This window comes from Cebus imitator, unplaced genomic scaffold (assembly GCF_001604975.1).
Source record: "Cebus imitator isolate Cc_AM_T3 unplaced genomic scaffold, Cebus_imitator-1.0 Scaffold251, whole genome shotgun sequence".
Classification (NCBI taxonomy): Eukaryota; Metazoa; Chordata; class Mammalia; order Primates; family Cebidae; genus Cebus; species Cebus imitator.
The window spans coordinates 1,126,050-1,146,057 of NW_016107566.1; the positions used below are offsets into that span (position 1 = coordinate 1,126,050).

The following is a 20,008-nucleotide window of genomic DNA, read 5'->3' on the forward strand; positions in this document are numbered from 1 at the left end:
AATTCCACTCTCAGCTGGACAGTCAGCTTTCCATAACCTGACCCCAGACCTTTCTCATCCCATCTGCTACTCCCCCTACATACTCCGTACAATAACTATCTCCCACGGCTTCTTCTGGAGAATTTCATGTTCTCCCTAACATTGTGCCTGTGTGTGGTCTCCCCAAGATGTGCTTCTTGCCATTTCCCAATTTGCCAAAATCCTTTTAATCTCTGGCCTTCTCAGGTAACCCTTCTCCCTCTTCATGATCAAATTCATTCTGTTCTGGGTCTTTATGTAACAATTTGTGCATCTATATATTTTCTCTGAGAGATTGTAAGCCTTTTGAAGGTCAATAAAGTGGCTTATCATTGGTTCACTTTATAAATACTGAATTTCTACAAAATGCCAGGCTCTATCTCAATTTACAGTTATTATCTTGGCAGCACCTACCACAGTGGTTGGCAGATACTAATTAAAATGAGTCTTTAGGTCTGGCTTTGAGAGTATCAAACCTGTTGGTATCAGGTAAGACCATGCATAAAATTTCAAATAATGTTGTAAATCTAGTTGTTTTACAAATATGTTTAAAAGCATTGTTTACTTTTTATTTTTGTGCTTTAGTCAAAGAAAAAAGGATTGAGCGCAGAAGAAAAGAGAACTCGCATGATGGAAATATTTTTTGAAACAGTAAGTCATTTTCTTTAATGCTTTTATAATTTTGTGTAATTATCACCTTAAACATATGTCATTCAGTGTTAACTGTCCCTTTGTTATACGTCAGTACTGATCAATTTCTTGAAGAAAGGGCAAGATTCTGTGAACATTTGTGGTTCCTGTGAGTTATGGAGTACAAAAAACCATATCCCACTGTTGGTAGAGTCTCTTTCACCCAAGCAGTCCTGCATACTGGCACCAGAATCTTCTGATGCGTATATTTGATTGTCTCCCCTCTCTGCCTGAAAATAATAATGATGAAAGCCCACATCTCCTGAGTGCTGCCTAGGTGCCAATCAGTCTTGTATCTCAAACAATAGAAGCCACAGATCCAGGATTCAAACCAGGGAGGATCATTTGATTTCAGAGGGATTAAAAAATACTAGTCTTTGCATTTTAAGTCTGTCTGTAGTATAACACATAGTTGATGGTACACGGTCCTCCTTAATTTATTCCAGATATTTGTGCCTGCCACCAACAGGAAATATGTTTAAAATGTCAACTCCTAAGTGACAGAGCCAGAGTTTAAACCCAGGTACCTGGCTCTAGAGCCTCATCTCTCATGACTTTACCATGTTGCTGGAAGGCTTTTCTTTGTCTTCAGGTTAAAGACCACATAAATCTTTGACCTAAAAAAACACTAACTTCATATGGCTTGGCAGGACCTGCAAAGCCGAGATGGCCCCAGTCTGCTGGCTATTTTCATCATCATCAGATGTGAACAAGATGGGGAAAAGTGGTAAAATTGAATATTAAATTGATAAAATCCGTTTCACTTTAAGGCATATTCTTAGTAAAACAAGCAAAATACACTGCGGATTTGCCCACTGAGTATAATCTTACTGTTCTTAAAAGTCATTGGCAGTTCAGAGCAGGGTATCATATGATGATGATATACACGTAGTTAGGAACATAAATTGGTGAAGTCTGTATGTGAAAATTATGGCAATTCTTCTGCTGAGTTGAAATATTTTTCCTATGGTCCCAGCAAGAAAAGGAGGTTTAATTCCTGCAAGACAGTAGAATGCTGAGGAGAGTGGTTGGGGAAATTATTTTTTCATTTACAATATTGTTAATTATCGCAAATATAAAAATTGGCTGTTTCTGACTGAAAAATTTTAAACCTTGTCCTCAGTAACATCAAGACATGAGAGACTCTGAGGATCAGCAGTTTAAGGAAGTTCAGTAATCAGTGAGTTTTTCCCTAAACTTGGGAATTAATTGTACTGATTGATTCAGTTCATAATTCCTATTTCTTTTTTTCATTGTAGCCTACTCAGTTGTTGCCCATTTATTTAGTCTATCAGTTTTTTGATGGACTTGAAAAGTGTAAGAGATTTGGGAAAAGTAATGGAGGCCATTTCATTTGTTCCCTCATGAATGGGATATGGTATATCCAGGATCCAGACTGATGTCAAAAGTTGATAAATACTAGATTTGCTTCAACGTGTCAAAGCAAATCAACAGTAATGGTGCAGAGTGAACAGCATGGATTCTAGAATTCAGATTCTGGAATCTGAATTCTAATTTCATTGTTGCAATTGGCAAGTAAAAATTCAAACAGAATCAAATACGGCTACTCAAGGATTTGTTACAGAATTTGACTTTCTTTAGTTGTCAGTAGTAGCCCCCTTTTTAAGACTAATGTCATGGGAAAATGCATGTGTTAAGTAGAAAATGTACAATATAAAAAATGCATGATGACAAATATTAACAATGATAAGATACAGGTGGATTTTGTTTTACATTCTTTTCTCAGTTACCTACAGTGAGCAAATATTACCTTTTTGATCAAATTAGAAAATCAACTAATGAAGCACCACATACTATATTGTCTCTAATCATAAGTGGGCCATCTGCGAGGTTTTGGAAACCTTTTAAAAACATAGTTATTGGTAATAGTGACAACCCATGGAGAGGATAAGAACGTTCAGAGACTATTTGAGGCACAAAATAGCCACCAATGAATGTGTTGAGCTTTTTAAAAAATTACTTCAGCAAAGACTTAAATGAGTAGCTTTCCATTGGCATACAAATCTCTGGAATGGCCATGTTTATTTCAGATAATTTACTATAAATATGTAAATGGAGAAAAAGAGACATAGATGTGATCATGTATGGGTAGATAGATGTATGCGTGTATGTGTGAGAGAGAGAGAGAGTGTGTGTGTGTGTGTGTGTGGAGCTGCTAATGTAATAACAGGAATTCTTTGCTCATTGCACTTAGGAAAAACATGAGAACAGTATATAGCTCCATAATTGAAAATGTGCATCTGGAGCCTGTTGTACTCGATAGCTTTGTGATCTTTAAGCAAGTTTCTTGACCTCTCTATGTCTCAGTTTCTTCTTCTCTTAAAGAAGATGATAATAATAGTACCCAGCTCACAATGTTGGTATGGGGGTTAAATAAGATAATATGAATAAAATGTTAAAACATAACCATGTCTAGGTCGTAAGTGCTTTATTAAATGTTATCTAGGGGGCCAGGTACCATGGCTCACACCTGTAATTCCAACATTTGGGGAGACCAAAGCAGGAGGATCTGTTGAGCCCAAGAGATTGAGGTTGTAGTGAGCCATGACCACACTTTGTCACCCAGGCATGCTAACGTGGGTGACAGACTAAGAACCTGTCTTTAAGAAAAACAGAACAGTATTATCTAGGATTATATGTATTCCGTGGTATCTTACACATAGTTCTTTTTACATTGTCTTAATCTCTCCTTCATTATCTCTGCTTAATGCCGGGGAGTCTAAGAACTAAGATTTACCTGAGATCATTTGCTCTGTCCACTTCAGTGACCACACTTGAGTTCTGAGGCTAGTTCTTTCTAAGCCTATTTATTTACACAGCAGCTCCATTGGGGCAGCCAGTACACCTGGGGTTCTTCCTTGATGACTGTGTTTAGGCAGATATCTCAGTGGTTCATGTTCTTTTTCTAGGGAATTTCAAATATTTGCAAAGAGGTTTGATTAACTGATTTCTCTAATGCATTAGAGACTTAAAATCAGTAATTAATTACAGGTTCCCTGAGATTCTAAAGTATTATCTTTAAAAAATTTATTTTTGGATAAGCAAAAATTGATCTGATACTCTAAGTCCAATGACTTAATATTTTCCTAAATTTTACTAACTCTTAGGCGTAGCGAGATGTTTTTCAACATTTTATTATGAAAATTTTCAAACATACAGCAAAGATGAGTTTTTCCGTGAATACCAATATCCCTGCCACCTAGATTCTACCATTCATATTTTATTCTACTGGCTTTATTATATATATATATATTCATCTATCCACTTATCTATCAGCTCTTTTCTTTTTTTAATGTACTTCAAAAAAGTTCTTTATATGTCTATATCCTGGGTACCAGGCCTTTTTCAGGTATATGTTTTGTGATGATTTTAATCTAGTTAATATTTGCCATTTCATTTTCTTAACAGTGCCCTTGGATGAGCAGAAGTTTTAAATTTTTATGAAGTATAATTTCTATCCAATTGCAATTGCCTTTTCAACTTTATTTTGGAAGAACTGTATCCCAAATTTTTCATAACAATAATTAAAATATTTCTGGGGTTTTGTCGTTATCGTTGTTGTTGAGATGGAGCTTGGCTCTGTCACACAGGCTGGAGTGCAGTGGTGCCATCTCAGCTCACTACAAACTCTGCCTCCCGGGTTCAAGTGATTCTCCTGCCTCAGCCTCCTGAGTAGCTGGGATTACAGGCATGTGCCACCACGCCCAGCTAAATTTTATATTTTTAGTAGAAATGGGGTTTCACCATGTTGGTCAGGCCGATCTCAAACTCCTGACCTCGTGATCTGCCTGCGTCAGCCTCCCAAAGTGCTGGAATTACAGGAGTAAACTACCGCACCCAGCCAAGTTTTTTTTTTTTTTTCCTGGCCATAAGATTTAAATATTCTACATGCTTATTTTCCCTTAATGTTTTGCTTTGCATATGGTGGACATGCAACATGTATATGTGAATGATTGATAGGCAGCCATGAATTGTATAATTTTCCTATTTAGGTATAGCTCTTCCACAAAACCTTAAAAGTAAATATTGACAGATACATGTTTTGCTTTTAGTTGGAATTGCTAAATCTGTACAGTGTGATACGTGTTAAGCAAAGTACTGTCAGTGTTTTCTTAAAATCGAAGTGTCAGAGAAAGTAATTAGTTCCTATTACCAAGTGATCTGGTATAACTAGGTTGGTGTTTTTTTGTTGTTGTTTTTGTTTTGTTTTGTTTTTTTAGATGGTCTGCCCAGGCTGGAGTATAGTGGTACAATCAATCATAGCTTACTGCAGCCTCGACCTCACAGCCTCAAGCTTTTCACCCTCCCCAGCCTCCCACGTATCTAGGACTACAGGCATGCACCACCACACCCAGCTAATTTTTTTATTTTGTAGAGATGCGGTGGGGGAGTGGTCTCACTATGTTACCCAGGCCGGTCTCCGGCTCTTGGGCTCAAGCATTTCTCCCAAAGTGCTGGGATTACAAATGTAAGACCACTGTTCCTGGACTGTAACTAGTTTCTGTACTTAAGTGGGAAGACATTCTTCATGTTCTGATCTCCAAGAACTGTAAAGAATCATATGCTACTGGCTAAGCACGGTGGCTGCTCTCTGTAATCCTAGCACTTTGGGAGGCTGAGATGGGAGGATTGTTTAAGCCCAAAAGTTCAAGACCAGCCTGGGCAAAATGGTGAGACCCTGTCTTTAAAAAAATTTTTTTAAATTAGCCAGGCATGGTGGTGTATGTCTATAGTCCCAGCTACTCAGGAAAGAGTATTGTTGAGCCCTGGATGTCAAGGCTGAGCCATGATCATGTCACTGCACTCCCATCTGGACGATAGAGTGAAATCCTGTCTCAAAAAGAAAAAAAAATTGTGTGTGTATACAAAAATCTCTTCAAGTTCTAGTGAGGGTATTGAATGAGATAATTGAAGAGTTTCTTATAACCTCTAAAATGCTTAGTTCTATTATACTGTTCATTTCCAGGCCAATTTTTTAAATATAATTTTTTATGAACATAAAATTATGGTATATATGTAAATATATAGTAGAACACAGTAGGTGACTATAGTTAACAATAATATGTTGTATATTTTAAAATATTAAGAGTGGAATTGGAACGTTTCTAACACAAAGAAATGATAAGTGTTTGAAGGGATGTATACCCTAATTACCCCGATTTGATCAAAACACATTGTATACCTATATCACGATATCACACATACCCTGTAAATGTATACAACTATTATGTACCCATAATACAAAATTTTTAAAAAGAAAATATAGTAGAAAATAACACAGGCTTTTTCATTTTTTATAACCCTTTTAAACAGAAAGATGTATTTCAATTAAAAGACTTGGAGAAGATTGCTCCCAAAGAGAAAGGCATTAGTAAGTACCTAAGTTATACTGGGATGTTTTGGGAAATATCCGTCATCTTTTCTGCAACAGTCTTTCATTCATTTCATTTTATGGAAAACCTAGATTTCTAGAGATAAATCATCACCAGTTACCTACCATCCAAAGATAACCACTGTCATGTTGTCCTTTATTTTTTTGTATAATACATCCTGTATAATACATTTTGAATGTATATCTCTGTCATTAAATATCCTTTTATAACATAAATGACTATATAATATCTCATTGCAAAAAAATACTTTTAAAAATCCAGTTGATAAGCTGGGTGTGGTAGTACACATGCCTGTAGTCCCAGCCACTCTGGAGGCTGAGGCAAGAGATCACTTCAGCCCAGGTAGGCAACATAGCAAAATCCTGTCTTTAGAATAAAAATCCAGTAATTGGACTGGTTTCCAGTTTTTGTTTTTGTTTTTTTATTGAAAACAATGCATTGACAGGCATCCTTCTGTATATCTATTATTTTGTTTGGCTATATTTATAAGGTGGAATTTCTCCATAAAAGATATGTATAAATCTAAAGTTTTAGAGATATATTGCCACATTTCTCCACCCATACTGAGAGTACCCATTTCCTTGCATTCTTTATTGTATTTTTTAGTGTTTTTAATTTGGCAGTCAAATCTAATTGCTTTATTTTGCATTTCTTCAGTTATTAGTGGAGTTGAACATTTTTCTCATATATTGGCCATGCATATTTTATTTTATTTTATTTTTATTTATTTTTTTGAGATGGAGTCTCCTCTGTTACCCAGGCTGGAGTGCAGTGGTGTGATCTTGGCTCACTGCAACCTCCGCCTCCCAGGTTCAAGCAGTTCTCCTGCCTCAGCCTCACGAGTAGCTAGGATTGCAAGCACCCGGCACCATGCCCAGCTAATTTTTGTATTTTTGGTAGAGATGGGGTTTTGCCATGTTGGCCAGGCTGGTCTCAAACTCCTGACCTCAAGTGATCCACCTGCCTTGGCCTCCCAAAGTGCTGGGATTACAGGTGTGAGCCACCATGCCCAACCACAATGCATATTTTATAGATGCACATTGATGTCTGTGTCTTTTGCTGTGTTGTTTCAAAATGAAAAAAAACCTCTTTTATTATGAGTGTACATATAAATGAAACTAGATGACCTCTAAGAGTCCCTCACACTTTCATGTACACGACACAATTATTCTGTCTTTACAGTCATCAGTGAACAATTGGTTGTGCTACTTCTTAAAGATGTGCAAATTTCTTAAGTTTAAATACACAGTTGACCCTTGAACAACACCGCATTGTTGGAATATTGGGATACCAATCCCTCACACAATTGAAAATCTGCATGTAACTTTTGACTACCCCACAACTTAATTACTGATAGCCTGCTGTTGACAGGAAGTCATATCGTATGTTTGCTATTCATTAAGTGGCAGTGGATCATCATAAAGGTACTTCATCCTTGTCATGTTACATTGAGTAGGCTAAGGAGGAAGAGAAGGAGGAAGTGGTATTGCTATCTCAGGTGGCAGAAAATCCATGTGTAACTGGACCCGTGTAATTCAAACCTGTATTGTGCAAGGGTCAACTATACAGTATTAATTACACCAGTGTCCTAAGGTCCCCACACAGATTGTAGGTAACGGAATCTCAACTGTATCTTGAAGGATCAAAAACAAAAAACAAAATTCAATACAGTCTATAAGCTGGAAACACATATTTAAAAAATTTATACTAACTAAATTCCTTTTCTTCTTACCTATTTTCCTCCCAGTTATTGACAATTTTTTTCTGCCATATAAGATGATAGCCAAATTACCCGACATCTTAAAAAAAAAACATTATTTAGAAAAGGAAAAATACCATATAGCAACAGACTATAAGTGTTAACACTATTAAAATTATTTGCTGAGCACTAATGCTAGATCTTCTATTACTACATAATCTACTGGGGGAGAAAAACTTGCATTTCTGTACTTTTGTTTTACTTTTTCAAAGACTTTTATTGATATTATCAATATACACCAAAGTAGGTATGGAAATGATATCCAATAGATTTTAAAAATTAGGAATAAAGAGGCCGGGCGCGGTGGCTCAAGCCTGTAATCCCAGCACTTTGGGAGGCCGAGGCGGGTGGATCACAAGGTCAAGAGATCAAGACCATCCTGGTCAATATGGTGAAACCCCGTCTCTACTAAAAATACAAAACATTAGCTGGGCATGGTGGCGTGTGCCTGTAATCCCAGCTACACAGGAGGCTGAGGCAGGAGAATTGCCTGAACCCAGGAGGCAGAGGTTGCGGTGAGCCGAGATCGTGCCATTGCACTCCAGCCTGGGTAGCATGAGTGAAACTCCGTCTCAAAAAAAAAAACAAACAAAAAAAAAAAAAAATTAGGCATAAAGAACAGTTTGCTTTAGAATCATCCAGTGTTAAAGCTAAGAGTTAGGATTAGAACCCAGGTCCTATTCTTAATCCTGTATACTACCTATTTTCCCCTAAGCTCCTGTATACAGTCATGCTTTGCCTAAGGATGGGGATACATTCTAAGAATTGTTTCCTTAGGCAATTTCATTGTTGTGCCATGTTGTTATTTTTAAGAGTTTCTTATTTATGAACTTTTTAACTCTTGATTTGTCATATTTTTTGCAAGTGTTTCCCCAGTTTTAAAATTTGTCCTTTAAATTTTATTTATGGTGTTTTTTAACATAGAGTCTTTAAAAATTATCTCTTAGCTTCTATGTCAGTAAAAGAAGTCCTTCAAAGCTTAGTTGATGATAGTATGGTTGACTGTGAGAGGATCGGAACTTCTAATTATTATTGGGCTTTTCCAAGTAAAGCTCTTCATGCAAGGAAACGTAAGTTGGAGGCTCTGGAATCTCAGGTAAGCTGCCATAGTTAAAAATAATAGATTTGCTTTATTACAGAGAGTTGTTTTACTTCATCCTCTTTCCATTTAGCAGTTTCTTTTAAATTTTTAGCATGCATTATTTGACTGAAAGTTTAAAGATAATCAACACCTCTTTCTCCCAAACAATATAAGGCTTTAGAACGTTTTAATTTTCATCTTCCCGTATGTCAAGGTACTGTTTTTGTTGCTATTTCTATTGTTTTGTTTTTGAGACAGAGTTTTGCTCTTGTTGACAAGGCTGGAGTGCAATGGCACGATCTCGGCTTACTGTAACTTCCGCTTCCTGGGTTCAAGCAGTTCTCCTGCCTCAGCCTTCCAAGTAGCTGGAATTACAGGCATGTGCCACCATGCCTGGCTAATTTTGTATTTTTTTTAGTAGAGATGGGGTTTCACCATGTTAGTCAGGCTGGTCTTCAACTCCTGACCTCAAGTGATACACCTGCCTTGACCCCCCAAAGTGCTGGGATTACAGGTGTGAGCCATTGCACCCAGCCTTTTATTGTTTTTTAATTTTCTCTTTTTCAATAGATGGTTTTTTGGGAACAGTTTTAGATATACAGAAAAAAATTTGATGGAAAAGTATGGAGAGTTCCCAAACATGTGCCCTTTTTCCCTCACCATGCACACAATTTTCCCTATTATTGACATCCTATACTAGTGTAATATGCTTGTTACAATTGAGCCAGTTTTGATTTAGTGTTAACTAAATTCCATAGCTTACATTAGGGTTCAGTCTTGGTGTTATACATTATGTGAGTTTTGACAAATGCATGATGATGAGTAGCCACAGTTACAGTATTGTACAGAATAGTTTCACTGCCCTAAAAATCTGCTCTTCCCCACCTATTCCTCCCTGCCTTCTCCTGAAACCCTAGCAACCACTGGTCTTTTTACTGTCTCTGTAATTTTACCTTTTCCATATAATTGCAATCATACAGTATGTAACCTTTTCAGATTGGCTTCTTTCACTTAACAATATGTATTTGAGGTTTCTCCATGTCTGTTGGTGGCTTGATAGCTCATTTCTTTTTATTGCTGAATAATATTTCATTGTATGAATATAACACAGTTTGTTTATCCATTGAGGCATTGAGGAACATATGGGTTGCATCCAAGTTTGGGCAGTTACAAATAAAGCTGCCATAAACATTTGAATATAGGTTTTGTATATATATAAGCTTTCAGCACATTTAGGTAAATACCAATGAATATGATTGCTGGATTGTATGGTAAGTATATGTTTACTTTCTAGGAAACTGCCGAAGTATCTGTTTTTACTTTCCCAACTACAATGGGTAAGAGTTACTATTGGTTCACATCATTGCCAGGATTTGGTGTTGTTAGTGTTTTGTATTTTAGCCATTCTAATAGATGCATAGTGGTATCTCATTGTTGTTTTAAATTGCCATTCTCTAATGACATACGATTTGGGACATCTTTTTTTTTTTTTTTTTTTTTTTTTTTTTCTTTTTTTCTTTCTTTTCTTTTTTTTTTTTTTTTTTTTTTTTTTCTTTTTTTTTTTTTTTTTTTTTTTTTTTTTTTTGAGATAGAGTTTCACTCTTTTTGCCCAGGCTAGAGTGCAATGGCGCTATCTTGGCTCACTGCAACCTCTGCCTCCTGGATCAAAGTGATTCTCCTGCCTAGCCCTCTGAGTAGCTGGGATTACAGGTGCGTGTCACCACGCCTGGCTAATTTTGTACTTTTAGTAGAGGCGGGGTTCACCATGATAGGCGAGCTGCTCTCAAACGCCTGACCTCGGGTGATTCATCCACCTTGGCCTCCCAAAGTGCTGGGATTACAGGTGTGAGCCACTACACCCGGCTCTGGAGCATCTTTTTTTATGCTTATTTGTCATCTGTGTAAAAGGAGGTATTTAAATCTTTTGCCCGTTTTTTAATTGGGTTTTTTGTTTTCTCATTATTGAATTTTAAGAGTTCTTTGTATATTTTGGACACCAGGTCTTTATCAAACATGTATGTTTCAAAGATTTTCTCTGAGTCTGTGGATTTTGTCTTTTCATTATCTTAACAGCCCCTTTCACAGGGAAGTTTTCAATTTTAATGAAGTCCAACTGATCAATTTTTTTCTTTCCTGGGACATTCTTTCAGTGTTGTAGCTACAAAGTCATGGCCAAACACAAGGACATGTAGATTTTCTCCTATGTTATCTTCTAGAAGTTTTATAGTTTTGAGTTAATTTTGGGGAAAGGTATAAAGTGTGTCTAAATTCAATTTTTTGTACATGCATGTCCAGAGTAACTGTATTTTAGTATAATGTACTCTGTGTGTGTGTGTGTGTGTGTGTGTGTGTGTGTGTGTGTGAGAGAGAGAGAGAGAGAGAGAGATAGAGAGAGAGAGAGAAAGAGACAGGATCTTGAGAGAGAGAAAAAGAGAGAGACAGGGTTTTGCTTTGTCACTCAGGCTGGAATATAGTGGTGCAAACATGGCTTACTGTAGCCTCGATCTCCCAGACCCAATCGATGCTCCTGCCTCAGCCTCCTGAGTAGCTGGGATTATAGGCACACCAGCACACTCGGCTAATTTTTGTACTTTTTTGTAGAGACAGGGTTTTGCCATGTTGCCCAGGCTGGTCTTGAACTCCTGAACTCAAGTGATCCACCCACCAAAGTGCTTGTGGGTGAGTCCCTATGACTAGCCTATAACCCTATGCACTTTATGAATTTTAAAACATTTCAAGAAGGAATCCAAACTGAAGGACATCCTTTAGTTATTTGTTGATCCAGAGTTTAAGAGTTATAAACTCTCAATCATTGTTTGAAAATGTCTAATTTACCATTGCTTATTGAATATAGAATTCTTAGTTATTTTTCCTCAGCATTTTGAAAATATTACTTCCTTGTCTTTTGGCATATGTTGCTAATGAGATGTTTTGCTGTCATTCTGATTGTCTTATTTTCCTTAGTAATCTCTCTTCTGTTTAACATTTCCTTCAGTAGTTAATGTTATATTTTGATATTGTTTTATCATGAATCCGAGTTTACATGTTTTAATTTCCTCTGCTTTAGGACTCTGGCTAGCTGCTTCCACGTAATGATTAAAGTCTTCTATTATAGAAAATTCTAAGGTGGTATTAAACTGTTTCCTGTTCCCTAATAGCGCTGTTCTTTCCTTCTGGGATTCCTATTTGTATCCTCATTCTATCGTCTATGTTGTTTAAGCACTCTTTTTATTTTTCCTTTTATTTTTCCATGTCTTTCCATGTCTGTGATTCATTTCAGTTAATTTTCTCAGCTCTCTTTCACTTACAGTTTTTTCTGTAACTATTTCTAATCTGCTACTTAACTGTTCATTGAGTCTTTTTATTTCAATAATTAGATTTTCTCTCTAGAAATTCTATCTGGTCCTTTTCAGTTCTGTTTATTCTGTTTTTCCTGCAGTGTTCTATTTCATTATGGCTTCTATTACTTTTACCTCTTTTATAACTTGAAATATACTGATACGGCTCGAATCTGTGTCTTCTCCCAAATCTCATGTCAAATTGTACTCCCCAGTGTTGGAGGTGGGGCCTGATGGCAGGTGATTGAATCATGGGGGCAGCTTCTCATGAATGGTTTAGCACCATACCTCAGTGCTATTCTTGTGATAGTGAGTGAGTTCTCAGGTGATCTGGCGCTAAGTGTGTAGCACCTCCCACCTCTCTCAGTCCTGCTCCTGCCATGTAAAACACCTGCTCCCATTTCTCCTTCCACCCTGAGTAAAAGATCCCTGAAGTCTCCCCAGAAGCAGAAGCTGCCATGCTTCCTGAAGAGCCTGCAGAACCATGAGCCAATTAAACCTCTTTTCTTTATAAATTACCCAGCCTCAGGTATTTCTTTATAGCAATCTGAGAACAGCCTAATACACATGCTTAATTTATATTTTCAAGATTACTTAAATATGTCAAATTTGGGGAGGGCTATTAGTTTGATCTGTGTATCTGCTGGCTACTACCATTCATAGTGTTTTTTTAAACCTGTATGTTTTTATTTTTTATTTATGAGCTCACATTCAATTGGTTATGTTTAGTCTGTGGGAGCCACAGGTGCTCTGTGAAATAGTGGTTTCAGGCTTGTTTTTTTAGAGTCTCTGGGTATTTAGTAGTTATGGACCAATTTTTATGTTAATTTCTTGGCCTACAGTTCCAGTACCTCGTATTTTATACAGCATGAGTACTGTATAAAATTTAGTATGCACATTTGTGCATAGCACGGTTCGAGAGATTTGTTTTCCTGTAGGTGACTTTCCCCCACCCACCCCCACATGAAGTGCAAGATGAAGGTAAGCTCCTTGTTATTTTTCATGGAGTTTGCTGGTACTTTGAGTTACATGCTGGAACACAGTTCTAGCTCTCCTTGTCTCATGGCCCTTCACACCTGCTTTCCTGGTGTGCCTGTTAGACTCGTAGCCCCTAGTCACCAGTGCTGGTATCAGGTCTAACTTCCTTGGGCAATAGAACATCACCTTTCTATTGTTGCTCTTTGTGTTTTCTCTCATTTCTGTCACCTGAGGATAGTTCTTCCCTTTTTTTTTTTTTTTTTTTGAGGTGGAGTCTCAGTCTGTTGCCCAGGCTGGAATGCAGTGGCACGATCTTGGCTCACTGCAACTTCCTCCTCTCGGGTTTAAGCAATTTTCCTACTTCAGCCTCCCAAGTAGCTGGGATTACAGGTGCCTACCACCACACCTGGCTAATTTTTATATTTTTAGTAGAGACAGGGTTTTAGTAGAGACAGGAGTTCAAGACCACATTGGCCAGGCTTGAACTCCTGACCTCAGGTGATCTGCCTGCTTCAGCCTCCCAAAGTGCTGGGATTACAGGCATGAGCCACTGAGCCTGGCCTTGTTTTATTTTTTATTGATCATTCAATAGACTGTTTTGCATGTTTTTTGAGTAACAGAAGATGTGCTGGATTTTGGAAACACATGCCTTCAGAGAGCTTGCAGTCAGCTTGGGAGGACAGTGGGAGAAAAGGAACAGGCTAGAGAAGGATTGGTGAAGAGATAGGTAGAGGCCATGTCTTATAGGTTCCTCTGTGGCATGATCAGGAGTTCGGACCTACCTAAGAGGGATGGAAAGCCAGTGAAAATGTTTACAAGAGAAGTTACATGATAATAAATGCCTTTCTGGGGACAGTATGAAGAGCAGGTTGAGGGAGATGGAGCCTAGGATCAGAGAAATAAGCTATGAGACTGTTGTAATTGCATGTCTAACAAAAGCAGTGTTACTAGGTCAAAATCAAAGTGTTGGCACAGCTGCTGCTCCTCCAGAGGCTCTCTGGGATAATCTTCCTTGCCTCTTTCAATTTCTGTTGGCTGCCAGCATTCTTTGACTCATTGCTGCATCTCTCTAGTATCTTCTTTGGTCACATGGCCTTCTCCTCTTCTGTGTATGTCAGATTTCCCTTTAATAAGGATACATGTGATTGCATTTAGGATTTCTCATAGTAATCCTTGAAATGAGTAATCTCATCTCAAGATCTTTAATCACATCTGCAAAGTCTTTTCCACCAAAGGTGACATTCACAGGTTCCAAAGATTAGGACCTCCTATCTTTGGGTGACATTATTTAGCCTACCACAGCAGTTGTGGATGAATTAAAAAAAAAAAAAATGTAATTGATGAGCTGATAAAATGGAGATGCTGTCAATTAAGATAGGGAAGACTGCAGGAGGAGCAGGTTCCTGAAGGAAAATCAGAAATTCAGCTTTGACCATGTTAAGTCTGAAGTGACTGTTAGACAAAGAAGTGGAAATATTAAGTAGTTAAATATATGAATCTGTAGTTCAGAGAAAAGTCTTTATAATTTAACCAACTGCTTCATTAACCTCACTGCAGATGGGGGAGTCCTCACTGAATCAGGACTCTCTACTGATTCAGTAGAGAGGTCTATGTTTAGAGTATTATTGGTTGCAAGTGACAGGACATTACTCACGCTAGTGGGCTTGTTTTAAGGAACTAGAAACAGGAATGGGAAAACATGTAAGAATATTAACATATTTATTGAGCACTTGTGCCTGACAGTGAACCATGGCCCTAAATGTATCTCGTTTAATCCCCACAATGTTATGAGGTTAGTATTGTATTTATTTTATAGATGAAGAAACTGAGGCAAAGAGAGATTAAGAGCTTGTCCAAGGTCTCACAGTAAGTGTGGAATTGAGATTTGATCTCAGGTATTTGACTCCAGGGTCTTCATTCTTAATCACCACTTCTCAAAACAGGCAGCCCATCTTTCCATTCTCCCCTCCTTGCTGTTCCTGCCTCTCCTCTTGGCTGCTAGAGTTGGGTGGAATGGAAGTCTTAAGCTGTGGCTGGATAGATATTCTAAAAGTGTTCACCTTATCTCTTATTTTAACAACCTTGCTGCGATATAGTTTATATACTATATAATTCACCCATTTAAAGTGTTCGATGTAATGGTTTTTAATATGTTCGTTGATATAGGCACAGTCATTATTATAGTTTATTTTAGAACGTTTTCATTAACCTCAAAAAGAAACCCTCTACTCTTTAGCTATCTGAATCTTCTCAGCCCACTCCTCCCACACAGACCTAGGCAACCACTAATCTACTTTCTGTCACTATAGATTTCCCTGTTCTGGACATTCTATATGAGTGAAATCATGACTGACTTCTTTCCCTTGTCATTGTATTTTAAAAATTCATCTATGTTGTATTATGTTTCAGTACTTCACTGCTTTTTATGGCCAAATAATGCATTGTTGTGCAAATATACCACATTTCATTTATCCATTTATCTGTTGATGGGCATGTGAGTTATTTCCACTTTTTGACTATTCTGAATAATGCTGCTCTAAACACTCATGTACAAGTTTTTGTGTGGACATATATTTTCATTTCTCTTGGGTATATATACCTAGGAGTAGAACTTCTAGGTCATATGGTAACTCTGTTTAATTATGTGAAGAACTGCTAGACTGTTTGTCAGAGCAACTGCACCATTTTGTAGTTCTAATAACAGTGTATAAGGGTGCTCATTTCTCTACATCCTCCCAAAATTTATCTGAATTTTTTATTCTAGCCATCCTAGTGGATATGAAGTGGTACCTCATCGTGGTTTTGGCTTCCGTTTCTCTGATGACTGGTGATGTTGAGCATCTTCATGTGCTTCTTGGCCATTTGTTTATCTTCCTTAAAGAAATGTTTATTAATATTCTTTGCCCATATCTCTTCTCTTAAATATGACACTGTATTTTTCTTTCCTGCTAGGAAACAACATGCATATTCATCACTCAGCTAATTTTTAAAACCTTAGTTATGAATTTAGAAACTTTATAAGTAAGGGTAACTTACTTTTGAGCCTTACTGAACTTCCCTGTTTTCATGGCTTTTTGTTCTTGCTTTAACCTTTTTGAGAATTCCCTTTTCTGTCCTCTCTATTTAGCCAAATTCTAAGCATCTCTCCTTTCAGAAACCTTCTCAAGTTCTCATTGCATACAATATTCTTACCCTTCTCTAACCTCCTGTAATATTTTTTATCACAAATAAAATATATTGCTTTGGCATGTACTGCTGGTTACCTAACTAATAAACATTGTCGTCCTCTTCTTTACTAACAAAACACTTTGTTAAGGGAATAGTGTGTCTTACTAAAAAATACTCATCTTTCCAGACTCCATGGCAGCTAACAGTGGCAATGGGAAGCAGGCCTGATAAATGAGATATAAGTAGAAGACTAGCTTTGACTTTCCTGGGAAAGTTTTCATTTTCCTGAAAAAGGCAGAACTTCTTTCTCTTCTTTTCTGTGATACTGCATTACCAAGGTAAAAACATAAGGATGACAGTTCTGTTCATTCATGTTCGTATCACATTCTCAAAGAATGACAGAGCCTTGAAAAAAGATCTTGGGTCTCTGGTGGCATTATAAGATACTGTACTAGCCTTGTTTAATTCAGTTTTAGTTAAGTATTGTTATTTGTGGCTGAATGTGTATTTTAAATGAATGCTACTGTTTTGTAACCTTTTAAAAAAATTTGTGATTTAGATTTGGTATTAGTTATCCCTTGCTGTGTCACAAAAATATGTACTCCAAAACAGGGTGACTTTAAGAAACAGACATTACTATCTCACAGTTTCTGTGACTGATGAATCTTGGCATGGCTTAGTTGGGTACGTCTGGCTCAAGGTCTTGTGTGAGGTATAGTCAAACTGTTGGTCAGGGCCATATTCTTATCTGAAGGTTCATCTGGGAGAGGATCTGCTTCCAAATCCAATCATGTGGTTATTGGATTTAGTTCCTTGCAGTGTCTTGGGCCGGGGATCTCAGTTCCGTGACACCTTTTGGCCCGAGGCCTCCCTCAGCTCCTTGCCACATGGTTTTCTCCATAGTACAGCTCACAATATGGCAGCTGGCTTCCCTCAGAGCAAGCACATGTGTGAGAGGCCAAGACAGAAGCAGTAGTTTTTTTGTATCTTAATATACGAAGTGACATCCCATCATCTCAGCCACATTTTATTCCCTAGAAACAAGTCATTAAGTTCAGTCCACTCTCAAGAGAGGAGATTATACACGAACGTAAATACAGACATACCTCAGAGATAATTGCAGGTTCAGTTCCATACCACCACAATAAAGTGAATAATGCAATAAAGTGAGGACAGAAATATTTTGGTTTCTCAGTGCACCTAAAAGTTATATTTACACTATACTGTAGTCTATTCAGTGTGTGATAACATGTTTTTAAAAACTAATTTACATTAATTAAAAATACTTTATTGCTAAAAAATGCTGATGAGCATCTGAGCCTTCTGTGAGTTGTAATCTTTTTGCAGGTGGAGGATATTGCCTTGATGTTAATGGCTGCTGACTGATCAGGGTGATGGTTGCTGAAGGGTAGGATGGCTATAGTTGTTTCTTAAAAATAAGGCAACCATGAAGTTTGCTGGATTGACTGATTTCACAGAAGATTTCTCTGTAACATGTGTTGCTGTTTGATAGCATTTTACCCACAACAGAACTTTGAAAATTGGAGTCAGTCCTCTCAAACCCTGCCTCTGCTTTATCAATTAAGTTTTTGGAATATTCTAAATCCTTTGTTGCCGTTTCAACAATGTTCATGGCATCTGCATGAGGAATAGATTCCATCTCATGAAACCACTTTCTTTGCTCATCTGTAAGAAGCAGTTCCTAGGACCAGGTGTGGTGGCTCACACCTGTAAGCCCAGTACTTTGGGAGGCTGAGGTGGGCCAGTCACTTGAGGTCAGGAGTTTGAGACCAGCCTAGCCAACATCATGAAACCCTGTATTTACTAAAAATACAAAAATTAGCCAGACTTGGTAGCATACGCCTGGAATCCCAGCTACTCAGGAGGCTGAGACAGGAGAATCACTTGAACCTGGGAAGTGAGCCAAGATTGTACCACTTCCCTCCAGCCTGGGTAACACAGCCAGACTCCATGTCAAAAAAAAGAAGCAATTTCTCATCCATTTAACTATTATCATAAGATTGCAGCAATTGAGTCACATCTTTAATCTCTGCTTCTTCTCATTCTTATTCTCTTGCCATTTCCACCACATCTTGAACCCCTCAAAGTCATACATGAGGGCTGGAATCAGCTTCTTACAAACTCCTGTTAATGTTGATGTTTTGACTTCCTTCCCTTAATCACAAATTTTTTTTTTTTTTAAGATGGAGCCTTGTTCTGTCATCCAGGCTGGAGTGCAGTGTTGCCATCTCTGCTCACTGCAACCTCCGCCTCCCCTCTTCAAGTGATTCTCTGACCTCAGCCTCCCAAGTAGCTGGGATTACAGGCATGCACCATCACGCCCAGCTAACTTTTGTATTTTTAGTAGAGATGGGATTTCATGATGTTGGCCAGGCTGGTCTCAAACTCCTGACTTCAGGTGATCTGCCCACCTCAGCCTCCCTGTGCTGGGATGACAGGCGTGAGCCACCATGCCCGGCCACAAATGTGCTTAATGACATCTAGAATGGTGAATCCTTCCCAGAAGGTTTTCAATTTACTTTGTTCAGATCCATCAAAGGAGTCATTATGGCAGCTATAGCCTTAGTAAATTTTTTTCTTAAATAATAAAACTTGAAAGTTGAAATTACTCCTTGATCCACAGGCTACAGAATGGATATTGTGTTATCAGGCATGAAAACAAAGTTAATCTCCTTGTATATCTTCATCAGAGTTCTTGGGTGACTAGATATGTTGTCATTGGGCATTAATATTTTAAAAGAAATCTTTTTTACTGAGCAGCATATCTCAACAGTTGGCTTGAAATATCCAGTAAGCTATGCTGTAAATAGATATACTTATGTCATCTAAGCTTTGTTGTTCCATTTCTATGGCACAGGCAGAGTAGATTTAGGATAATTCTTAAGGACCCTAGGGTTTTCATTAAGCATTGGCTTCAACTAAAGGCACGAGCTGCATTAGGCTCTAATATGAGTGTCACCCTGTCCTTTGAATCTTTAAAGCAGACATGGATTTCTCTCTAGCTGTGAAAGTTCTAGATGACATCTTTTTCCAACAGAAGGCTGTTTTGTCTACCCTGACATTTTTTAGTTTAGTTTAGCTTGGCTACATCTTCTGGGTAACTTCTTGCACTTCATAGTACTTGCTGCCTTGTCTTAGACTCTTATGTTATGGAGATGGCCTCTTTCCTTAAACCTTATGAACAACCTCTGCTAGCTTCCAACTTTTTCTTTGCAGCTTCCTCACCTCTCTCAGCCTATAGAGAATTGAAGAGAGTTGGAGTCTGGCTATGGATTAGGCTTTGGCTTAAGGGAATGTCGTGGTTGGCTTGATCCTCTTCCCAGACCACACTCTCTATCTCAGCAATAGGCTGTTTTGCTTTCTTATCATTTGTGTGTTTGCTAGATTGGCACCTTTAATTTCCTTCAAGAACTTTTCCTTTGCACTTACAACTTGTTTGGCACAAGAGGCCTAGCTTTCGGCCTGTTTTGGCTTCCAATTTATCTTCCTTTTTTTTTTTTTTTTTTTTTTTTTTTTTTTTTTTTTTTTTTTTTTTTTTTTT

The 20,008-nt window shown here is 37.7% G+C and overlaps 1 protein-coding gene across 2 annotated transcripts in view; it reads left to right on the forward strand.

Moving 5' to 3' along the window:
- The window catches only part of MND1 (meiotic nuclear divisions 1), a 62,743-nt gene that overhangs the window by 5,519 nt on the left and 37,216 nt on the right, over positions 1 to 20,008 (forward strand). For both annotated transcript variants that reach the window (XM_037727963.1, XM_017498781.2), the window contains exons 2-4: positions 604 to 669; positions 6,043 to 6,100; positions 8,829 to 8,977. In XM_037727963.1, coding sequence (XP_037583891.1) covers positions 604 to 669; positions 6,043 to 6,100; positions 8,829 to 8,977 — 273 coding nt within the window. The remainder of the gene's footprint in view (positions 1 to 603; positions 670 to 6,042; positions 6,101 to 8,828; positions 8,978 to 20,008) is intronic.